This window comes from Entelurus aequoreus, linkage group LG14 (genome assembly GCF_033978785.1).
Source record: "Entelurus aequoreus isolate RoL-2023_Sb linkage group LG14, RoL_Eaeq_v1.1, whole genome shotgun sequence".
NCBI lineage: Eukaryota > Metazoa > Chordata > Actinopteri > Syngnathiformes > Syngnathidae > Entelurus > Entelurus aequoreus.
Genome location: NC_084744.1, coordinates 34,316,912 through 34,343,725, shown reverse-complemented (window position 1 = coordinate 34,343,725; position 26,814 = coordinate 34,316,912). Strand labels below are relative to the sequence as shown.

Below are 26,814 nucleotides of genomic sequence, written 5' to 3'. Positions count from 1 at the left end.
GTGTTGGAATTGTTTTGTATTTTATTTAACTTAAACTTTTTTATTTATCTTAACATAATTAAGGTTTTTGTACTGGTTTTAGTTCTTTAGTTTTAATAACTGCTGTTGGTCAAGAACTTTGGAGAATGTACATGCATGTTTCTTAATAAATACATGTTTGAAGCAATTCTTACCTTTTAGTATTCATCCTTGCATTACATAGCATTTAATGTTTTCATGGTATATCATTTTTTGTCATGTTTTAAATCTGTTACTGTTACTGAAGCTTGATTTGAAAAGAAATCGTGAGTCAAAATCGAAATCGCAATTTCTGTCAGAAAAATCGTGATCAGATTTTTTCCTGAAATCGTTCAGCCCTAGTACACACATGTGGATCATGAAGGAGGTACACACATGTGGATCATGAAGGAGGTACACACATGTGGATCATGAAGGAGGTACACACATGTGGATCATGAAGGAGGTACACACATGTGCATGATGAAGGAGGTACACACATGTGGATCATGAAGGAGGTACACACATGTGGATCATGAAGGAGGTACACACATGTGCATGATGGAGGTACACACATGTGCATGATGAAGGAGGTACACACATGTGCATGATGAAGGAGGTACACACATGTGGATGATGAAGGAGGTACACACATGTGGATGATGAAGGAGGTACACACATGTGCATGATGAAGGAGGTACACACATGTGCATGATGAAGGAGGTACACACATGTGGATGATGAAGGAGGTACACACATGTGCATGATGAAGGAGGTACACACATGTGCATGATGAAGGAGGTACACACATGTGCATGATGAAGGAGGTACACACATGTGGATGATGAAGGAGGTACACACATGTGGCTGATGAAGGAGGTACACACATGTGCATGATGAAGGAGGTACACACATGTGCATGATGAAGGAGGTACACACATGTGGATGATGAAGGAGGTACACACATGTGGATTATGAAGGAGGTACACACATGTGCATGATGAAGGAGGTACACACATGTGCATGATGAAGGAGGTACACACATGTGCATGATGAAGGAGGTACACACATGTGCATGATGAAGGAGGTACACACATGTGCATGATGGAGGTACACACATGTGCATGATGAAGGAGGTACACACATGTGCATGATGAAGGAGGTACACACATGTGCATGATGAAGGAGGTACACACATGTGGATGATGAAGGAGGTACACACATGTGGATGAAGGAGGTACACACATGTGGATCATGAAGGAGGTACACACATGTGGATCATGAAGGAGGTACACACATGTGGATGATGGAGGTACACACATGTGGATGATGAAGGAGGTACACACATGTGGATGATGAAGGAGGTACACACATGTGGATGATGAAGGAGGTACACACATGTGGATGATGAAGGAGGTACACACATGTGGATGATGAAGGAGGTACACACATGTGGATGATGAAGGAGGTACACACATGTGGATGATGAAGGAGGTACGCACATGTGGATGATGAAGGAGGTACACACATGTGGATGATGAAGGAGGTACACACATGTGGATCATGAAGGAGGTACGCACATGTGGATGATGAAGGAGGTACACACATGTGGATGATGAAGGAGGTACACACATGTGGATGATGAAGGAGGTACACACATGTGGATGATGAAGGAGCTACACGCATGTGGATCATGAAGGAGCTACACACATGTGCATGATGAAGGAGGTACACACATGTGGATCATGAAGGAGGTACACACATGTGGATGATGAAGGAGGTACACACATGTGGATCATGAAGGAGGTACACACATGTGCATGATGAAGGAGGTACACACATGTGGATGATGAAGGAGGTACACACATGTGGATGATGGAGGTACACCCATGTGGATCATGAAGGAGGTACACACATGTGGATGATGAAGGAGGTACACACATGTGCATGATGAAGGAGGTACACACATGTGGATGATGAAGGAGGTACACACATGTGGATGATGAAGGAGCTACACACATGTGGATCATGAAGGAGCTACACACATGTGGATCATGAAGGAGCTACACACATGTGGATCATGAAGGAGGTACACACATGTGCATGATGAAGGAGGTACAACACCACACACACACATGTGGATGAAGGAGGTACAACACCACACACAAACATGTGGATGAAGGAGGTACAACACCACACACACACATGTGGATGAAGGAGGAGGTACAACACCACACACACACATGTGGATGAAGGAGGTACAACACCACACACACACATGTGGATGAAGGAGGTACAACACCACACACACACATGTGGATGAAGGAGGAGGTACAACACCACACACACACATGTGGATGAAGGAGGAGGTACAACACCACACACACACATGTGGATGAAGGAGGAGGTACAACACCACACACACACATGTGGATGAAGGAGGTACAACACCACACACACACATGTGGATGAAGGAGGTACAACACCACACACACACATGTGGATGAAGGAGGTACAACACCACACACACACATGTGGATGAAGGAGGTACAACACCACACACACATGTGGAAGAAGGAGGTATGTTGTACCTCCTTCATTATTTTGACTTACTAAATGACTAAGTCAAAATATTGACTTACTTACTAACACACACACACAGACTCGGTATGTGCAAGTCATTGTTTATGTTGTCAATGTCTCGCTGAAAAACATTTTTATTCCTGAATAATAAATAAATGTCATTTTTACGCTTTCTTGATGTCGTCTGCAGGCGCATCTCTGCGCACTCCCAGGACCTGGTAGTAGTCCACCATGGCTGACGGGACCTAGGAGCACAGGTTGCCGGTTAGAGTCCACATCTCGCAAATCCAGACAAGGCTCAAAATCCCTTCATTTTAAGGCGGGAATGATCCAGATGAGCTGAAATGCTAGCATGCTAATGTTGGCCCGATAACAGGAACAGTTGGCGTATAAAAATCTAGGAATTTTTAGGTTTACATTAAAAAAAGTACTAGCGTAAAATGTTGGAATGCTAACGTTAGCGTTACATAACATTTGAACAAACTCCTAACATGACGCAAAGTATTAAAAGCCATGAGTTTTAGGTTTAAATGAATAAAATGAACACAAATGTTGACGTAAAACTTAAATGCCAACGTTAGCATGCTAATGTAAACATGATAATATAAGAAAAGTTAGCATAATTATAAGATGGCGTCCAGTATTAAAAGTCATGACCTTTGGGATTAAATTAATACAATTAACTATATGTTAGCATAATACCTTCGCATGGTAACGTTAACATGCTAACTTGAGAAAAGTTAACACTCTTCTACGACGGTTTCAAGTATCAAAAGCCATGATTTTTAGGTTTAAACAAAACTGTGTAAAAGAGCTATCCTAAAACATTAGCATGCTTCATAGCTTGTTACAATGGGAACAGTTAGCATACTTATAAGATGGTGGCAAAAATCTAAATACATGAGTTTTAGTTTCTAATTAATCATATTAGCAGAAATGCTGGCAGAAAACATTAGTATGCTATCGTTAGCAAGCCAACAAAAGAGGTTACTACATTCCTAAAATGGCGCAAAGTATCAAAATTCATTATTTTTAGATTTCGACAAATAAAATTTGCTAAAATTCTTCCATTATACATTAGCATGCCAACATTAGCGTGTTTTTATGGGAACAGTTAGCATACTTGCAAGATGGAGAGAAGTCTCAAAAGCCATTGATTTTAGGTTCAATTCATCCAAATGAGCTAAAATGCTAGTATGAAATGTTAGCATGATAACATAGGAATAGTTAGCATACTCTTAAAATGGTATTAAAAACTGACCTTTTAATTTTTTGTTCAAATAAAAAGCAAAAAATAACAGCATAAAATGTTGAAATGCTAACATTAGCATAACATAAAAAAATTGAACATACTTCTGAGGTGACACCGGGTACCAAAAGCCATGACTTTTAGGTTTGAATAAATAAAATGAACAAAAATGCTAACATAAAATGTTCTCATGCTAATGTAAACATAATAGCATAAGAAAAAATAGCATACTTCTAAGCTGGTATCAAGTATCAAAAGTGATCTTTAGGTTTAAATGAATACATTTAGCTAAAATGCTAATATAATACCTCCGCATGCTAACATTACCATGCTAATGTGGGATGTGTTAAAATTCTTGTAAGATGGCTTCAAGCATCAAAAGCAACCACTTTTAGATTTAAACAAATAAAAATAGATACAAATTCAAACATTAACATGCTAACATTTACCTGCTAATATTAGCATGCGAATCCATGGTTGTTTTTTTTTAGGTTAAAATGAATAAACTCGGCAAAAAATGCTAGCATAAAACGTTAGCATGCTCAAGAGTCAGAATGCTAACACCAAGTTAGCATACTTCTTGGATGGCGACATGTATCGAAATCCATGGTTTTGTAGGGTTTAAACCTGTATAGGAAATGAGCTAAAATGCAAGAAGTCACGGAGTCGCAACGTCAGTCTCCAATTTACGGCCAGTCCCGTCATAATGTGTTTAAGAGCGAAGGAAAACAGGTTTTTAAATGCGGGCTAAACACTAATTGAACGTAATTACTGTTAGTTGTAGGGAAAATGTTCAACTTGTATACAAATATATATATATCAATACATTAATATTGAAGAAAAAAGGGAAATTGTCCTACATTTGGTCACGGCAGCCACCGCGCTGAAATAAACAAAACACTCAAACAACAACGGTTGTTTGTTTTTGCACATTTTTAAACACGCAAGATAGCAAAACGTCTTCAAATGTGGACAATAATAGTAATAACAATAATAATAATAATAATCCGATGGTTAGCATAGCGGTTAGCTTGCGGGCTAGCCAGCAGTTAGCAGCCCGCTAGCTCAGCGCCAATGACGTCACGTCACGTTTACCTGAAACGACGTTGTCGTCTGACGTTGGACAAAAGTGATTTAGTGAGGTTGTTTGTAAAAAAAAAAAAAAAAAAGAAGAAGCTTTAAACGCAGAGCGGCTTCTTCTTCTTCTTCTCGCCACAACAAACTGCAGCTTGTCGGATTAGTCGCAGCGTCATGGCAGCAAGGCTTCTTCGTCTGCTGCTGGGGGAGGATTTACACACGCCAGCCGCACACTGACACCCGCTGGACACAGATGGTACTGCAGCCACTGGACACAGATGGTACTGCAGCCCAACAATGCTTTTTTTCTCCAAAGGAAAATAACTTCGACTTTTTTTTCTTATGACAACGACTTTTTATTTCATAATTCGGCCTTTTATCTCATAATTATGACATTCTGTGGGGTATTTGCATTAGTTTTTCACTGTCAAACACAGGCTTCAGTGGAGATTAATTTGGATTTAGACAAACTTTAGGGAAATTGTTCAAAATAATAATTTATTGTAATTAATGTTTTATTCGCGGCGTGGCGAAGTTGGTAGAGTGGCAATCGGAGGGTTGCTGGTTACTGGGGTTCAATCCCCGCCTTCCACCATCCTAGTGACGTCCGTTGTGTCCTTGGGCAAGACACTTCACCCTTGCTCCTGATGAGTGGTGGTTATTGCCTTGCATGGCAGCTCCCTCCATCAGTGTGTGAATGTGGAAATACTGTCAAAGCGCTTTGAGTACCTTGAAGGTAGAAAAGCGCTATACAAGTATAACCCATTTATCATTTATTATTTAATATTATTATTTGTTATTTAATTTAATTTATTGTATTATTTATTATTACATTTTATTTATGTATTTATTTAATTGTCTTTTTTGAACACTGAATTTATGTTTATTTTTTATTTTTATTGAAAATAATAATTTATTTCAATTAATTTTGTATTATTTTATATTTGTATTATTTATTAATTTTGTATTATTTTATAATTGTATTATTTATTGTTATTTAATTTATTTTATTTTTATACTTATTTGTATTATTTATTTATGTATTATTTTATAATTATTATTTTATTACTTAATTAATTTAATAATAATAATTTGTCTTTTTTGGACATTTATGTACCTAGTTTTTTTATTTCATTTTCAAAATAATAATTCATTTTAATTAATTTTTTATTATTTAATGATTTATTATCTAATTTTATTTATTTTATTTTATTATGTGTTTATTTATTTATTTATTATTATTATTTAATTAATTTAATAATAATACTTTGTTTTTTGGACACTAAATTTATGTACCTGTTTTTTTAAAATTTCCTATTCAAAATAATTTTTTTTAAATAATTTTATATTTGTATTATTTACTATAATTATTTATTATGTTATTGTTATTTTATTATTTAATTAATTTAATAATAATAATTTGTCTTTTTTGGACATTTATGTACCTATTTTTTTATTTCATATTCAAAATAATAATTAATTTTAATTAATTTTTTTTATTATTTAATGATTTATTATCTAATTTTATTTTATTATTATGAGTTTATTTATTTATGTATTTATCCTTATTATTTAATTAATTTAATAATAATTTGTTTTTTGGACACTAAATTTATGTCCCTGTTTTCTAAAATTTCCTATTCAAAATAATTTTTGTATTATTCTATATTTGTATTATTTACTATAATTATTTATTATTTTATTGTTATTTTATTATTTAATTAATTTAATAATAATAATTTGTCTTTTTTGGACATTTATGTACCTATTTTTTTATTTCATATTGAAAATAGTAATTTATTTAAATAAATGTTGTATTATTTTATTATTTATTTATTTATGTATTAATTAATTTGTTATTTTATAATTATTATTTTGTTCTATAATTAACTTGTGGCGGAAGAAGGCCTCTGCCAAACGTTCCCAGCATACCCTCTCTAAACATTTGGGCCTGCCAGGTGTGTCCGGCATTCTCCCCCGCCACCTGATCTAACTCACCACCACGTGGTGATCAGTTGACCCTCTTAAAGAGAGTGTCCAAGACATGTGCTCGCATATCTGATGATACAACTCAATATCCTGACAACCAGATTCAACCTGGCGGCTGAGGCACTTGCCTTTGACTGCTACCCAGTCTTAATGTTACAGAACTCACATGGATCCCTCTGCATGTGGTGGGTCTGCGCTTGGAGGTCCGGTTCCACGTCCCTCTTTTGGGCTGGGCCCTGGCGGCCTCCATGGAGGTGCTGGTTGACAAGCCCCCGTCCTCCAGGGTGGTATCTCTCCGGCAACATTGCTCCTTGGATCATTGGGGTGCTCACCCCCACATTCATGAATACATATGAAAAACATGAATTGTGCCAAGTGCACACCTTTTGTGGTGACCTTAAAACTGCTAAGTTGGCTGAATTTTACTGTCAAAAAGCACTTTTCTATTTACAGTAAAATAAACGTTTATTAGTCAAATTATGGCAACTGAACTGCCAGTTTTTTTTTACCGTAAAAAATCAGCAGTACTGTACTCAATATAACATAACGACAATAATAATAATAACAATAAATAAATAAGAATATAAGTACAATCTACATAAAATATATATATATATAATAAAAATCATTAAAAAAGATAAAAGTATATATAAGAATATAAGTACAATCTACATAAACTATGTATTTATGTATATACCATATAAATATTGACTTATTGTCTTGGGTGTAATGTTTACTGGAGTGACGTGCCTATTGTTGTTGTCATGGCAACAGAAGACTAATACAAAAGTCATGTTTACAGCGATGACTTTATTATTGATGGAATGTGATGATTGGAGTTACTTGAGAAGCTTAGCAGTTGCCATGGAGGTCATGGTCGTCATGGTGATGGTCGGCACGGTGATGTCCCTGAAGATGGGCTGAGAGACCCCCCCGTACGACACTTTGTTCTCACTCAGTGTGCCGATGATCATGCCACGCATTTCCCGACTGGCATCACCTCGCACCGTCAGCAGCGCCTGGATGTGATCCTCCCTGAAATTATTATTATTATTATTATTAATATCATAATTTCTCTACTGGCATCACCTCGCACCGTCAGCAGCGCCTGGATGTGATCCTCCCTGAAATTATTATCATTATTATTATTAATATCATAATTTCCCGACTGGCATCACCTCGCACCGTCAGCAGCGCCTGGATGTGATCCTCCCTGAAATTATTATTATTATTATTATTAATATCATCATTTCTCTACTGGCATCACCTCGCACCGTCAGCAGCGCCTGGATGTGATCCTCCCTGAAATTATTATTATTATTATTATTAATATCATCATTTCTCTACTGGCATCACCTCGCACCGTCAGCAGCGCCTGGATGGGATCCTCCCTGAAATTATTATTATTATTAATATTATTATATCCATGCTCTGTGTATATATTATGAATATTATTCTATCCATAATCCCTGTAAATAGTTGTATTATCATACCATCCAGTGTGTAAATATTAATATTAGTATCATATTCATGAATGTAAATATTAATATTAGTATTATTATATTCATGAATGTAAATATAATTATTTGTATTATATTCATGAATGTAAATATTAATATTAGTATTATTATATTCATGAATGTAAATATAATTATTTGTATTATATTCATGAATGTAAATATTAATATTAGTATTATTATATTCATGAATGTAAATATAATTATTTGTATTATATTCATGAATGCAAATATTAATATTAGTATTATTATATTCATGAATGTAAATATAAATATTATTATTATTGTATTCATGAATGTACAAATAAATGTTAGTACTATTATTATATTCATGAATGTAAATATAAATATTATATTCATGAATGTAAATATTAATATTATATTCATACATGTAAATACACTTATTGGTATTATTATATTCATACATGTAAATACACTTATTAGTATTATTATATTCATGAATGTAAATATAAATATTAGTATTGTTGTATTCATGAATGTAAATATAAATATTAGTATTATTATATTCATGAATGTAAATATAAATATATCAGTATTATTATATTTATGAATGTAAAAATAAATATTAATGTTATATTCATGAATGTAAATATAAATATTAGTATTATTATATTCATGAATGTAAATATTAATAATAATATATTCATAAATGTAAATATACATATTATATTCATGAATGCAAATATTAATATAAGTATTATATTCATGAATGTAAATATAAATATTAGTATTATTATATTCATGAATGTAAACATAAATATTATATTCATGAATGTAAATATTACTATTATCATATTCATACATGTAAATACACTTATTAGTATTATTATATTCATGAATGTAAATATAAATATTAGTATTATTGTATTCATGAATGTAAAAATAAATGTTAGTATTATTATATTCATGAATGTAAATATAAATATTATATTCATGAATGTAAATATTAATATTATATTCATACATGTAAATACACTTATTGGTATTATTATATTCATACATGTAAATACACTTATTAGTATTATTATATTCATGAATGTAAATATAAATATTAGTATTGTTGTATTCATGAATGTAAATATAAATATTAGTATTATTATATTCATGAATGTAAATATAAATATTAGTATTATTATATTAATGAATGTAAAAATAAATATTCATATTATATTCATGAATGTAAATATAAATATTAGTATTATTATATTCATGAATGTAAATATAAATATTAGTATCATTATATTCATGAATTTAAATATTAATAATATATTCATAAATGTAAATATACATATTATATTCATGAATGCAAATATTAATATTATTTTCATGAATGTAAATATAAATATTAGTATTATTATATTCATGAATGTAAACATAATTATATTCATGAATGTAAATATTACTATTATCATATTCATACATGTAAATACACTTATTAGTATTATTATATTCATGAATGTAAATATAAATATTAGTATTGTTGTATTCATGAATGTAAAAATAAATGTTAGTATTATTATATTCATGAATGTAAATATAACTATTATATTCATGAATGTAAATATTAATATTATATTCATACATGTAAATACACTTATTAGTATTATTATATTCATACATGTAAATACACTTATTAGTATTATTATATTCATGAATGTAAATATAAATATTAGTATTGTTGTATTCATGAATGTAAATATAAATATTAGTATTATTATATTCATGAATGTAAATATAAATATATTAGTATTATTATATTTATGAATGTAAAAATAAATATTAATATTATAGTCATGAATGTAAATATAAATATTAGTATTATTATATTCATGAATGTAAATATTAATAATAACATATTCATAAATGTAAATATACATATTATATTCATGAATGCAAATATTAATATAAGTATTATATTTATGAATGTAAATATAAATATTAGTATTATTATATTCATGAATGTAAACATAAATATTGTATTCATGAATGTAAATATTACTATTATCATATTCATACATGTAAATACACTTATTGTATTATTATATTCATGAATGTAAATATAAATATTATTATAATATTAATGAATGTAAATATTTATAATATATTCACAAATGTAAATATACATATTATATTTATGAATGCAAATATTAGTATTATATTCATGAATGTAAATATAAATAGTATTATTATATTCATACATGTAAATATACATATTAGTATTATTATATTCATGAATGTAAATACTCATATTATATTCATGCATGTAAATATAAATATTATATTCATGATTGTAAATATAAATATTAGTATTATATTCATGAATGTAAATATAAATATTAGTATTATATTCATAAATGTAAATACAAAATATTACGATTATTATATTCATGAATGTAAATACAAATTAGTATTATTATATTCATGAATGTAAATATAAATATTAGTATTATTATATTCATAAATGTAAATATAAATATTAGTATTATATTTATGAATGTAAATATAAATATTAGTATTATTGTATTCATGAATTTAAATATAAATATTAGTATTATATTCATAAATGTAAATATAAATATTAGTATTATATTTATGAATGTAAATATAAATATTAGTATTGTTATAGTCATGAATGTAAATATAAATATTAGTATTATCATATTCATGAAATTAGTGTTGTACTTGATATCAAAGTATTTGTATTTGAAAGTATTGTTGTAGCTGATACCAGGGTATTTGTAGCTGCTATCAGAGTATTTGAAAGTAGTGTAATACCTGATATCAGGGTATATGAAAGTAGTGTAATACCTGATATCAGGGTATATTAAAGTAGTGTAATACCTGATATCAGGGTATATGAAAGTAGTGTAACACCTGATATCAGGGTACATGAAAGTAGTGTAATACCTGATATCAGAGTATATGAAAGTAGTGTAATACCTGATATCAGAGTATATGAAAGTAGTGTAATACCTGATATCAGAGTATATGAAAGTAGTGTAATACCTGATATCAGGGTATATGAAAGTAGTGTAATACCTGATATCGGGTATAAGAAAGTAGTGTAATACCTGATATCAGAGTATATGAAAGTAGTGTAATACCTGATATCATGGTATATGAAAGTAGTGTAATACCTGATATCAGAGTATATGAAAGTAGTGTAATACCTGATATCAGGGTATATGAAAGTAGTGTAATACCTGATATCGGGGTATATGAAAGTAGTGTAATACCTGATATCAGAGTATATGAAAGTAGTCTAATACCTGATATCAGGGTATATGAAAGCAGTGTAATACCTGATATCAGAGTATATGAAAGTAGTGTAATACCTGATATCGGGGTATATGAAAGTAGTGTAATACCTGATATCGGGGTATATGAAAGTAGTGTAATACCTGATATCGGGGTATATAAAAGTAGTGTAATACCTGATATCAGGGTATAAGAAAGTAGTGTAATACCTGATATCATGGTATATGAAAGTAGTGTAATACCTGATATCAGGGTATATGAAAGTAGTGTAATACCTGATATCAGGGTATATGAAAGTAGTGTAATACCTGATATCATAGTATATGAAAGTAGTGTAATACCTGATATCAGAGTATATGAAAGTAGTGTGATACCTGATATCATGGTATATGAAAGTAGTGTAACACCTGATATCAGAGTATATGAAAGTAGTGTAATACCTGATATCAGGGTATATGAAAGTAGTGTAATACCTGATATCAGAGTATATGAAAGTAGTGTAATACCTGATATCGGGGTATATGAAAGTAGTGTAATACCTGATATCAGAGTATATGAAAGTAGTGTAATACCTGATATCAGGGTATATGAAAGCAGTGTAATACCTGATATCAGAGTATATGAAAGTAGTGTAATACCTGATATCGGGGTATATGAAAGTAGTGTAATACCTGATATCGGGGTATATGAAAGTAGTGTAATACCTGATATCAGGGTATATAAAAGTAGTGTAATACCTGATATCAGGGTATAAGAAAGTAGTGTAATACCTGATATCATGGTATATGAAAGTAGTGTAATACCTGATATCAGGGTATATGAAAGTAGTGTAATACCTGATATCGGGTATAAGAAAGTAGTGTAATACCTGATATCAGAGTATATGAAAGTAGTGTAATACCTGATATCAGAGTATATGAAAGTAGTGTAATACCTGATATCAGAGTATATGAAAGTAGTGTAATACCTGATATCAGGGTATATGAAAGTAGTGTAATACCTGATATCAGGGTATATGAAAGTAGTGTAATACCTGATATCAGAGTATATGAAAGTAGTGTAATACCTGATATCAGGGTACATGAAAGTAGTGTAATACCTGATATCAGGGTATATGAAAGTAGTGTAATACCTGATATCAGAGTATATGAAAGTAGTGTAATACCTGATATCAGGGTACATGAAAGTAGTGTAATACCTGATATCAGAGTATATGAAAGTAGTGTAATACCTGATATCAGAGTATATGAAAGTAGTGTAATACCTGATATCGGGGTATATGAAAGTAGTGTAATACCCGATATCAGGGTATATGAAAGTAGTGTAATACCTGATATCAGAGTATATGAAAGTAGTGTAATACCTGATATCGGGGTATTTGAAAGTAGTGTAATACCTGATATCAGGGTATATGAAAGTAGTGTAATACCTGATATCAGGGTATTTGGAGACCAAGGTGGTGACTTCCAGGAAGAGCAGAGTGGGGTCAGTGAGTTTGAAGACTTCAGCGATGGCAACAATGGCCCCACAGAGACGCTCCGTGTCTGATCCCTGCAACACCAACACATTGGACTGCTAATACCGTACATGTATGGTATCACTATGTATCAGAATATGGTATCGGTATATAATAACCGAAGAGATGACTGACAGCAGCAAGTTCGGTGAAGAGGAAGTTGAACGGCTGATATGTGTACGGTATCAGTATGTATCAGTGTTTACTGACAGAAGCCAGTTTGGTAAACAGGAAGTTGAACGGCTGATATGTGTACGGTATCAGTATGTATCAGTGTTTACTGACAGCAGCAAGTCTAGTAAACAGGAAGTTGAACTGCTGATATGTGTACGGTATCAGTATGTATCAGTGTTTACTGACAGCAGCAAGTCTAGTAAACAGGAAGTTGAACTGCTGATATGTGTACGGTATCAGTATGTATCAGTGTTTACTGACAGCAGCCAGTTTGGTAAACAGGAAGTTGAACTGCTGAGCCTCTTTGATCATCCTGTCTGCTCCCTCCCTCCTCTCATCAGCGTTCTTGAACGTGATCCTCTTCTGCATGACAGCCTTGATGTAGTCCACCACCACCCTGCGCAGGGCCTCACCCGTCATCTCCTGCACACACCACACCTCACTCAGGGGCCACAAAGTCACCCTCATCTCCCGCACACACCACACCTCACTCAGGGGCCACAAAGTCACCCTCAGGGGCCCGCAGCACATTCTTAAAATATTTTTTAAAAAAACATAACAAAGTGGAATAAAAGACAAGTAAGAATAAAACGTTAGAATGTTGACTTTAAAACATTTCTCAAAAAATAAAGTATTAAAATCAATGTTGTTATGAATTTTTGACATATTTTAGACATCAAATACTTCACATCAAATATTACACTTTGACATATTTTCGGGGGAAAATATTGCATATTTTGTGTTTTTGCCTTAAAAAATGTATATATAATAAAAAAAAAATATATATATAATTGACTAATAGATCTGAAGTTGATTTGGAGTTATAAGTGTTAAAAGTAAAAATAATAATAATAATAAAAATAATACATAAGTTATAATTAACACTTTTTTAAGTTGGACTTTTAAAAAACAAAAAAACAAACAAAACAAAAAATATAATTTCTCAAAAAATAATAATGTATTAAAATCAATGTTATTATGAATTATTGACATATTTAAGACTCCAAATACTTCACATCAAATATTACACTTTGACATTTTGGGGGGGGGGGGGGGGAATAGCATATGTAGATTTTTTTGCCATAAAAAATGGTTTATTTGCCAAAAAGACGTAACACAAACACATTTAAAAAACCTTTAAAAAACCAACAACAAAAAAAAGTGTTAAAAGTCCAAATATATAAATGTATTAGCTATTTTTAACACTTTTTTAGTGGGACCTTTAAAAAACAAACAAAATAAATAAATACTATAATTTCTCAAAAAATAATAATGTTATTATGAATTATTGACATATTTAAAACTCCAAATACTTCACATCAAATATTACACTTTGACATTTTTGGGGGGAAAATATTGCATATTTTGTGTTTTTGCCAAAAAAAAAAAAAAAAAGGTTTTCTTTGCCAAAAAGGCGTAACACAAATTTAAAAAACCTTTAAAAAAACAAACTACAAAAACTATAATTTCTCAAAAAATAATAATGTATTAAAATCAATGTTATTATGAATTATTGACATATTTAAGACTCCAAATACTTCACATCAAATATTACACTTTGACATTTGGGGGGGGGGGAATAGCATAGGTAGATTTTTTTGCCATAAAAAATGGTTTATTTGCCAAAAAGACGTAACACAAACACATTTAAAAAAAACCTTTAAAAAACCAACAACAACAAAAAGTGTTAAAAGTCAAAATAAATAAATGTATTAGCTTATTTTAACACCTTTAAAAAACAAACAAAAAAACCCAAACAAAATAAATACTATAATTTCTCAAAAAATAATAATGTTATTATAAATTATTGACATATTTAAAACTCCAAATACTTCACATCAAATATTACACTTTGACATTTTTTGGGGTAAAATATTGCATATTTTGTGTTTTTGCCAAAAAAAAAAAAAAAAAGGTTTTCTTTGCCAAAAAGGCGTATCACAAATTTAAAAAACCTTTAAAAAACAAACTACAAAAACTATAATTTCTCAAAAAATAATAATGTATTAAAATCAATGTTATTATGAATTATTGACATTTTTAAGACTCCAAATACTTCACATCAAATATTACACTTTGACATTTTTTGGGGGGGAAAATATTGCATGTTTTGTGTTTTTGCCAAAAAAAAACAACAAAAAAGGTTTTCTTTGCCAAAAAGTCGTAACACAAATTACATTTTTTTTTTTTTTTAAAACTACAAAAACTGTCATTTCCCAAAAAATAATAAAGTGTTAAAATCAATGTTATTATGAATTATTGACATATTTAAGACTCCAAATACTTCACATCAAATATTACACCTTAAAAAAATGTGGATGGAAAATATTGCATATTTTGTGGTTTTGCCCAAAAAACTTTTCTCTAACAAAACGGGCTTAAAACATTAAAATAATGTATTTTTAAAACTTTTTATCGAGAGATTGTTTTAGTGGGACCTTTAAAAAACAAACAAAAAACAAACAAACAAAAGAAATACTATAATTTCTCAAAAAATAATAATGTTATTATGAATTATTTACATTTTTAAGACTCCAAATACTTCACATCAAATATTACACTTTGACATTTTTTGGGGAGAAAATATTACATATTTTGTGTTTTTGCCAAAAAATAAAATAAATAAAAAAAGGTTTTCTTTGCCAAAAAGGCGTAAGACAAATTTAAAAAGACTTTAAAGAAAACAACAACAAAAACTATAATTTCTCAAAAAATAATAATTGTTATGAATTATTGACATATTTAAAACTCCAAATACTTCTTATCAAATATTACACTTTGACATATTTTGGGGGGAAAATATTGCCTATTTTGTGTTTTGCCTTAAAAAATGTATATATAATAAAAAAAATATATATATATAATTAACTGATAGATCTGAAGTTGATTTGGAGTTTTAAGTGTTAAAAGTAAAAATAATAATAATAATAAAAATAATACATAAGTTACAATTAACACTTTTTTAGTTGGACTTTTAAAAAACAAAAAAATAAACAAAACAAAAAATATAATTTCTCAAAAAATAATAATGTATTAAAATCAATGTTATTATGAATTATTGACATATTTAAGACTCCAAATACTTCACATCAAATATTACACTTTGACATTTTTTTGGGGGAAAAAAATCGCATAGGTAGATTTTTTTGCCATAAAAAATGGTTTATTTGCCAAAAAGACGTAACACAAACACATTTAAAAAACCTTTAAAAAACCAACAACAACAAAAAGTGTTAAAAGTCAAAATAAATAAATGTATTAGCTATTTTTAACACTTTTTTAGTGGGACCTTTAAAAACCAAACAAAAAAAACCAAACAAAATAAATACTATAATTTCTCAAAAAATAATAATGTTATTATGAATTATTGACATATTTAAAACTCCAAATACTTTACATCAAATATTACACTTTGACATTTTTCGGGGGGAAATATTGCATATTTTGTGTTTTTGCCAAAAAAAAAAAAAAAAAAAGGTTTTCTTTGCCAAAAAGGCGTATCACAAATTTAAAAAACCTTTAAAAAACAAACTACAAAAACTATAATTTCTCCAAAAAAAAATAATGTATTAAAATCAATGTTATTATGAACTATTGACATATTTAAGACTCCAAAAACTTCACATCAAATATTACACCTTAAAAAAATGTGGATGGAAAATATTGCATATTTTGTGGTTTTGCCCAAAAAACTTTTCTCTAACAAAACGGGCTTAAAACATTAAAATAATGTATTTTTTAAACTTTTTATCGAGAGATTGTTTTAGTGGGACCTTTAAAAAACAAACAAAAAACAAACAAACAAAAGAAATACTATAATTTCTCAAAAAATAATAATGTTATAATGAATTATTTACATTTTTAAGACTCCAAATACTTCACATCAAATATTACACTTTGACATTTTTTTGGGGGGAAAATATTGCATGTTTTGTGTTTTTGCCAAAAAAAAACAACAAAAAAGGTTTTCTTTGCCAAAAAGGCAAAACACAAATTAAAAATAATTTTTTTTCAAACTACAAAAACTCTCATTTCTCAAAAAATAATAAAGTGTTAAAATCAATGTTATTATGAATTATTGACATATTTTAGACTCCAAATACTTCACATCAAATATTACACTTTGACATTTTTTGGGGGGTAAAAAATAGCATATGTAGATTTTTTTGCCATAAAAAATGGTTTATTTGCCAAAAAGACGTAACACATACACATTTAAAAAACCTTTAAAAAACCAACAACAACAAAAAGTGTTAAAAGTCAAAATAAATAAATGTATTAGCTATTTTTAACACTTTTTTAGTGGGACCTTTAAAAAACAAACAAAAAAACCCAAACAAAATAAATACTATAATTTCTCAAAAAATAATAATGTTATTATGAATTATTGACATATTTAAAACACCAAATACTTCACATCAAATATTACACTTTGACATTTTTTGGGGGGGAAATATTGCATATTTTGTGTTTTTGCCAAAAAAAAAAAAAAGTTTTCTTTGCCAAAAAGGCGTAAGACAAATTTAAAAAAACAACAACAAAAACTATAATTTCTCAAAAAATAATAATTGTTATGAATTATTGACATATTTAAAACTCCAAATACTTCACATCAAATATTACACTTTGACATATTTTCGGGGGAAAATATTGCATATTTTGTGTTTTTGCCATAAAAAATGTATATATAATTAAAAAATAATAATTATAATTGACTGATAGCTCTAAAGTTGATTTGGAGTTTTAAGTGTTGAAAGTAAAAATAAATACACGTATGAGTTATTTTTAACACTTTTATGAGTGGGACTCTGGGAATCTTAGTAAAGCCTTTAAAAAAACCTAAAAACTATAATTTCTCAAAAAAAAATCAATGTTTTTATGAATTATTGACATATTTAAGACTCCAAATACTTCACATCAAATATTACACTTAGACATTTTTTGGGGGGGAAATATTGTATATTTTGTGTTTTTGGCAAAAAAAACAACAAAAAAGTTTTTTTTTGCCAAAAAATTAATTTTTTTAATTTTTTTAAAAACTACAAAAACTCTCATTTCCCAAAAAATAATAAAGTGTTAAAATCAATGTTATTATGAATTATTCACATATTTAAAACTCCAAATACTTCACATCAAATATTACACTTTGACATTTTTCGGGGGAAAATATTGCATATTTTGTGTTTTTGCCATTAAAAATGTATATATAATTAAAAAAATAATAATTATAATTGACTGATAGCTCTAAAGTTGATTTGGAGTTTTAAGTGTTAAAAGTAAAAATAAATACACGTATGAGTTATTTTTAACACTTTTATGAGTGGGACTCTTTGGGAATTTTAGTAAAACCTTTAAAAAAAACGAAAAACTATCATTTCTCAAAAAATAATAATGTATTATTGAATTGTTGACGTATTTAAGACTCCACAAATACTTCAAATCAAATATTACACTTTGACATTTTTCGGGGGAAAATATTGTATATTTTGTGTTTTTGCCTATATATATATAATTTTAAAAAAATTATAATTGACTAATAGATCTGAAGTTGATTTGGAGTTTTAAGTGTTAAAAGGCGAACACAAATTTAAAAAAATGTTTTTTTTTAACTACAAAAACTGTAATTTCTCAAAAAATAATAATCTATTAAAATCAATGTTATTATGTATTATTGACATATTTAAGACTCCAAATACTTCACATCAAATATTACACTTTGACATTTTTTGGGGGGGGGAAAAATCGCATAGGTAGATTTTTTTGCCATAAAAAATGGTTTATTTGCCAAAAAGACGTAACACAAACACATTTAAAAAACCTTTAAAAAACCATCAACAACAAAAAGTTTTAAAAGTCCAAATATATAAATGTATTAGCTATTTTTAACACTTTTTTAGTGAGACCTTTAAAAAACAAACAAAAAAGCCCAAACAAAATAAATACTATAATTTCTCAAAAAATAATAATGTTATTATGAATTATTGACATATTTAAAACACCAAATACTACACATCAAATATTACGCTTTGAAATTTTTTGGGGGAAAATATTGCATATTTTGTGTTTTTGCCACAAAAAAAAAAAAAGTTTTCTTTGCCAAAAATGCGTATCACAAATTTAAAAAACCTTTAAAAAAACAAACTACAAAAACTATAATTTCTCAAAAAATAATAATGTATTAAAATCAATGTTATTATGAATTGTTGACATATTTAAGACTCCAAATACTTCACATCAAATATTACACTTTGACATTTTTTGGGGGCGAAATTATTGCATGTTTTGTGTTTTTGCCAAAAAAAAATAACAAAAAAGGTTTTCTTTGCCAAAAAGGCAAAACACAAATTAAAAAAACATTTTTTTTTCAAACTACAAAAACTGTCATTTCTCAAAAAATAATAAAGTGTTAAAATCAATGTTGTTATGAATTATTGACATATTTTAGACTCCAAATACTTCACATCAAATATTACACTTTGACATATTTTCGGGGGGAAATATTGCATATTTTGTGTTTTTGCCTTAAAAAATGTATATATAATTAAAAAACAATTTATAATTGACTAATAGATCTGAAGTTGATTTGGAGTTTTAAGTGTTAAAAGTAAAAAAAAAAAAAAAAAAAAGTTTTCTTTGCCAAAAAGGCGAAACACAAATTTAAAAAACCTTTTAAAACAAAAAAACAACAAAAAAAACCCTATAATTTCTCAAAAAATAATAACATAAAATCAATGTTGTTATGAATTATTGACATATTTTAGACTCCAAATACTTCACATCAAATATTAGACTTTGACATATTTTTTGGGGAAAATATTACATATTTTGTGTTTTTGCCAAAAAAAATAAAAAATAAAAAAAGGTTTTCTTTGCCAAAAAGGCGTAACACAAATTTAAAAAAACTTTAAAAAAAACAACAACAAAAACTATAATTTCTCAAAAAATAATAATTGTTATGAATTATTCACATATTTAAAACTCCAAATACTTCACATCAAATATTACACTTTGACATATTTTCGGGGGAAAATATTGCATATTTTGTGGTTGCCATAAAAAATGTATATATAATTAAAACATTTTTTTATAAGTGACTGATAGCTCTAAAGTTGATTTGGAGTTTTAAGTGTTGAAAGTAAAAATAAATACACGTATGAGTTATTTTTAACACTTTTATGAGTGGGACTCTGGGAATTTTAGTAAGACCTTTAAAAAAAAAAAGAAAAACTATAATTTCTCAAAAAATAATAATGTAAATGTAATTATGAATTATTAGATATTACGATATTAAGAAACTTTGAAAACATTTTTTGTGGAAAATATTTCATATTTTTGCCAGAAAGACAAAAAAGACACGCACACAAAGAGGTGTTCCCTACCTGGTTGAAGGGTTTCTTGACCTTGTTGAAGTCGTTAAAGTAGTCCTCCACCGTCACACAGATGGTGTCCACAGCATGCGAGCCAGTCAGCCACTTCCTGGTCAGCAGCTCGCTCAGGTGATGCTAACCAGGTGACAGCAGTGACATCATTTGCCAAGGTGTACAAGATGGCACCCAACAGCTGCAGGCAAGAAGCAGGACACCACTACAGTGTCTGCCAGCCTCATTAGTCCATCCACATACTGTGGTTAGAGAAAGAGGCGTGACAAAAGTGAGCTACCTCGAGGTCCAGGAAGACCTCGTCCAGGAGGAACTGACATCCCTCCTTGGCCACCTCGTTGAGGGTCCTCTCGATGGCGGCGTCACTGTCCGTGGCCTGGCACACCTGAGAGTACTTCCTCTTCAGACTGTTGATGGACTCTCTGGACAACACATGACAGACTATGCTTATTGGTCCAAATGCGGTCGTGAAAACCAGAGGCATTAACGTCTTTCCCCATTAAGAAAGGACATACCCCAATGTAACGTCATATCAACACATTACAGCTGAGATATTTCATTGTGTACATTGAGTGATCCTTCTATAGGTTACGGAATACGGGACGGTGCGTTCACAGACCGCTGAGTAGGACGTCACAACGCCCGCCAGAAATAATTTAAAAAAAAAAGATTTTATTTGCTATGCACCTTTCATTCAAATGTATTTTTAAAGTGCTGCAATTCAAAACAATAAAACAGATCAAATAGTAATATTAGTTGCTATTTCACATTTGCTTTGAATTATTTCACTTTTTGGGTTGGATGATTGTATTTATTAGCAAATATATTATTTTATACTTGTCTTAGTTATTAGTTTTTTTATTGTATTTATTACCATATATATTATTTCATATTGATCTTCGATTTATTTTCATTTGATAATTTGAGAACCGTAATTATGACACATTCATTATTTATTATTTATCTTTGAATTTATTGTATTTACTGACAAATGTGCTGTTTCATATTTGCTTTTAAGTATTACATCTTTTTTAGTTGGATGATTGTATTTAGTAGCAAATATATTATTTTATACTAGTTTTAGTTATTCATTTTTTAATTGTATTTATTAGCATATATATTATTTTATACTTATTTTAGTTAGTATTAGTTTTTTAAAATTGTATTTATTAGCATATATATTATTTTATACTTATTTTAGTTATGGTTATTAGTTTTTTTATTGTATTTATTAGCATATATATTATTTTATACTTATTTTAGTTAGTATTTAGTTTTTTTAAATTGTACTTATTAGCATACATATTATTTGATACTTATTTTAGTTATGGTTATTAGTTTTTTATTGTATTAATTAGCATATATATTATTTTATACTTATTTTAGTTATTAGTTTTTTTATTGTATTTATTAGCATATGTATTATTTTATACTTATTTTAGTTATGGTTATTAGTTTTTTTTATTGTATTTATTGGCGTATATATTATTTTAGTTAGTATTTAGTTTTTTTTAATTGTACTTATTAGCATATATATTATTTTATACTTATTTTAGTTATGGTTATTAGTTTTTTTATTGTATTAATTAGCATATATATTATTTTATACTTATTTTAGTTATTAGTTTTTTATTGTATTTATTAGCATATATATTATTTTATACTTATTTTAGTTATTAGTTTTTTTTATTAGCATATATATAATTTTATACTTAATTTAGTTATTAGTTTTTTTCATTGTATTTATTAGCATATATATTATTTTATACTTATTTTAGTTAGTATTTAGTTTTTTTTAAAATTGTACTTATTAGCATATATATTATTTTATACTTATTTTAGTTATGGTTATTAGTTTTTTTATTGTATTTATTAGCATATATATTATTTTATACTTATTTTAGTTATTAGTTTTTTTTATTAGCATATATATAATTTTATACTTAATTTAGTTATTAGTTTTTTCTATTGTATTTATTAACATATATATTATTTTATACTTATTTAACATATGGTTATTAGGTTTTTTCATTGTATTTATTAGCATGTATATTATTTCATATTTATGTTTGAATCATTTTAATTTCATAATTAGAGAATTGTAATTATGACAAATATATTATCTCTTATTTATCTTTGAATTCGTTTTTTTCCCAATTGTATTGAAGGCAAATATATTGTTTCGTATTTCTATTTAAATTCCTTTTTGAGAATTGTTTTTAATGCATAACTGACCTGTCAGCAGTTTTAAAAGTGTTTTACACGTGACTTTAAAGGAGAGTGTGACTGTGGTGGTCAAAGAGGCGTTTGTGGTGGTCAGCATGCAGCCTACTTGAATGTCTGGCAGTTGTTTATGATGGCGATCATGTACTGCACGTAGCACTGAGGCAGCTGTCGATCTCTCAGGTGTTCCTCCTTGTAGAGCACCGCCTCCTCTCGGTACCTGGCGTGGCAGCGACCGGGTGAGTCCCAGCAGGGGGGCGGATGAGGACCGTGGAGACTTTTACCTGACCAGGAAGGAGTTCATCTGTTTCAGGCACAGCTTGAGGACCTGCTCCTTGAAGTCCCCGTCGATCTGCGCCGCCACTTGCAGGTTCTGTTCGAACATCTGATGATGCGTGGTGACTGTGAGTGAGTATCAAAGAGAGGAGAGAAGTGCAGGTGTGTGCGCAGGTACCTGGAAGACGATGGCGGGCAGTGTGGTCTGGTAGTACCCGTCCTGGTCGGCTTCGGGCTCCGTGTCTTTCTGCCAGTCCTTCTTGTCCGTTTCCAGGGCTTTTCTCAGCCAGCCGGTGATGTTGGACTGGGGACACACGGACGGAGAGCGTGTAACATGTATAGCGTGTTGCAAAGGCAGCGGTGGCGCCTACCGTGAAAGTCTGCACGTATTTGCTGAGGAGGTCGTCTACCACGTCCTGAGGGAGCAGCGACTCCAGCTGCTCGCTGCTCTCCAAAGCCAGCTCCGGGTGGCCCATCATCTCCACACTGGCCAACACACACACACACACACACACACACGCAGGAAGAAGCAATGTCAATGTGGTCGGGAGTTATTGACCTATTGATGTCTCCGATGACTTCGCATCAAATGTTCCTAAATGACAACTTTTGGGGGGAAAAGATTGCATATTTTGTACTTTTTTGACAATTTGAGCATAAAACATAGAAAAAGAAAAGTAATAAGAAGTTAATCTAGGGATTTAAGTATTGAATAAATAGAATAAAATGAAATATATATATATATATATATATATATATATATATATATATATATATATATATATATATATATATATATATATATATATATATATATATATATATATATATGTTATATTTTTTTTACATATTTTGTGTTTTTGACATTAAAAAAAAAAATGCTTTCATTTTTAATGTGACAATTGTATGTAATAGCAACTATACTGTATTATTGCAAATATATTTTAGAATGATTCAATATAATTGTATTTATTGGCAAATACATTATTTTGTATTTCTTTTTAAATGTTGTATTTTTTAATTTGAGAATTGTATTTTTTAGCAAATATATTGTTTTTAATTATTGTTATTTGTTTTTTCAATTGTATCTATTGACAAATGTAGTGTTTCTTTTTTCAAGTGATTATTGTTAGCAGTTTTTTGTATTTATTTGTTTGAATCATTTTAAAAATAATAATTAATCAAAATGAATATTGTCATGAATTATTGACCTATTGATGTCTCCGATGACTTTGCATCAAATGTTCCTCTTTGACAACTTTTGGTGGGAAAAGATTGCATACTTTGTGTTTTTGCCATAAAAAAAACAGGGTTTTGACAAATTGAGCATAAAACATAGAAAAAGAAAAGTAATACGATGTTAATCTAGGGATTTTAGTATTGAATAAATATAATAAAATTAAATATATATATATATGACTTGTTTTTAACATTTTTATGACATGAGAACCTTCCGGGAAATATTTGTTTACACATTTTGTGTTTTTGACATAAAAAACTATTCTTTCATTTTTAATGTGACATTTGTATGTACTAGCAAACATACTGTATTATTGCAAACATATTTTAGAATTATTCAATATAATTGTATTTATTTTGTATTACTTTTTAAATGTTGTATTTTTTAATTTGAGGATTGTATATTTTAGCAAATATATTATTTGTAATTATTGTTTTTTTTTTTTTATTGTATATATTGACAAATGTAGTGTTCCTTTTTATTATTATTATTGTTATTAGTTTTTTGTATTTATTTGTTTGAATTATTTAAAAAATAATAATGAATCAAAATGAATATTGTTATGAATTATTGAGCTATTTATGTCTCCGATGACTTTGCATCAAATGTTCCTCTTTGACAACTTTTGGTGGGAAAAGATTGCATATTTTGTGTTTTTGCCATTAAAAAACAGGGTTTTGACAAAATGAGCATAAAACATAGAAAAAGAAAAGTAATACGATGTTAATCTTGGGATTTTAGTATTGAATAAATATAATAAAATTAAATATATATATATATATATGACTTGTTTTTAACATTTTTATGACATGAGAACCTTCCGGGAAATATTTGTTTACACATTTTGTGTTTTTGACATAAAAAAACTATTCTTTCATTTTTAATGTGACATTTGTATGTACTACTGTATTATTGCAAACATATTTTAGAATTATTCAATATAATTGTATTTATTTTGTATTACTTTTTAAATGTTGTATTTTTTAATTTGAGGATTGTATTTTTTAGCAAATATATTATTTGTAATTATTGTTGTTGTTTTTTTTAATTGTATCTATTGACAAATGTAGTGTTCCTTTTTATTATTATTATTGTTATTAGTTTTTTGTATTTATTTGTTTGAATCATTTTAAAAATAATAATGAATCAAAATGAATATTGTTATGAATTATTGACCTATTTATGTCTCCGATGACTTTGCATCAAATGTTCCTCTTTGACAACTTTTGGTGGGAAAAGATTGCATATTTTGTGTTTTTGCCATAAAAAAAACAGGGTTTTGACAAATTGAGCATAAAACATAGAAAAAGAAAAGTAATAAGATGTTAATCTAGGGATTTAAATATTGAATAAATATAATAAAATTAAATATATATATATGTATGACTTGTTTTTAACATTTTTATGACTTGAGAACCTTCCGGGAAATATTTGTTTACACATTTTGTGTTTTTGACATAAAAAAACTATTCTTTCATTTTTAATGTGACAATTGTATGTACTAGCAAACATACTGTATTATTGCAAATATATTTTACAATTATTCAATACAATTGTATTTATTTTGTATTACTTTTTAAATGTTGTATTTTTTTATTTGAGAATTGTATTTTTTAGCAAATATATTGTTTTTAATTATTGTTATTTGTTTTTTCAATGGTATCTATTGACAAATGTAGTGTTTCTTTTTTTTAATGATTATTGTTAGCAGTTTTTTGTATTTATTTGTTTGAATCATTTTAAAAATAACAATGAATGAAAATGAATATTGTTATGAATGATTGAGCTATTTATGTCTCCACTTACTGTGCATCAAATGTTCCTCTTTGACAACTTTTTTGGGGGAATAGATTGCATATTTTGTGTTTTTGCCATAAAAAAACAGGGTTTTGACAAAATGAGCATAAAACATAGAAAAAGAAAAGTAATAAGAAGTTAATCTAGGGATTTAAGTATTGAATAAATAGAATAAAATTAAATATATATATATATATATATATATATATATATATATGACTTGTTTTTAACATTTTTATGACTTGAGAACCTTCCGGGAAATATTTTTGACATATTTAGTGTTTTTGACATAAACTATTCTTTCATTTTTAATGTGACAATTGTATGTAATAGCAACTATACTGTATTATTGCAAATATATTTTAGAATGATTCAATATAATTGTATTTATTGGCAAATACATTATTTTGTATTTCTTTTTAAATGTTGTATTTTTTTAATTGAGAATTTTATTTTTTAGCAAATATATTTTTAATTATTTTTATTGGTTTTTTAAATTGTATCTATTAGCAAATAGT

The 26,814-nt window shown here is 28.6% G+C and overlaps 2 protein-coding genes across 3 annotated transcripts in view; both read right to left on the bottom strand.

Annotated features, from left to right (window-relative positions):
* The window catches only part of dnajb6a (DnaJ heat shock protein family (Hsp40) member B6a), a 33,508-nt gene extending 28,413 nt beyond the window's left edge, over nucleotides 1-5,095 (bottom strand). The window contains exons 1-2 of the mRNA XM_062069715.1: nucleotides 4,925-5,095; nucleotides 2,749-2,825 (exon numbers count right to left, since the gene is read on the bottom strand). Coding sequence (XP_061925699.1) covers nucleotides 2,749-2,813 — 65 coding nt within the window. The 5' untranslated portion in view covers nucleotides 2,814-2,825; nucleotides 4,925-5,095. The remainder of the gene's footprint in view (nucleotides 1-2,748; nucleotides 2,826-4,924) is intronic.
* A 2,590-nt stretch (nucleotides 5,096-7,685) lies between these two features.
* exoc3 (exocyst complex component 3) overlaps nucleotides 7,686-26,814 on the bottom strand; it is a 46,769-nt gene continuing 27,640 nt past the window's right edge. Inside the window, exons 8-16 of one of the 2 annotated variants that reach the window (XM_062069702.1) lie at nucleotides 23,631-23,745; nucleotides 23,438-23,563; nucleotides 23,268-23,368; nucleotides 23,093-23,203; nucleotides 21,041-21,182; nucleotides 20,761-20,883; nucleotides 13,643-13,804; nucleotides 13,121-13,242; nucleotides 7,686-7,930 (exon numbers count right to left, since the gene is read on the bottom strand). In XM_062069702.1, the coding sequence (XP_061925686.1) occupies nucleotides 7,735-7,930; nucleotides 13,121-13,242; nucleotides 13,643-13,804; nucleotides 20,761-20,883; nucleotides 21,041-21,182; nucleotides 23,093-23,203; nucleotides 23,268-23,368; nucleotides 23,438-23,563; nucleotides 23,631-23,745 (1,198 nt within the window). In that variant the 3' untranslated portion in view covers nucleotides 7,686-7,734. Of the gene's footprint in view, nucleotides 7,931-7,978; nucleotides 8,109-13,120; nucleotides 13,243-13,642; nucleotides 13,805-20,760; nucleotides 20,884-21,040; nucleotides 21,183-23,092; nucleotides 23,204-23,267; nucleotides 23,369-23,437; nucleotides 23,564-23,630; nucleotides 23,746-26,814 lie in introns of those variants that run through there. The other variant, XM_062069703.1, reaches the window with a different exon arrangement.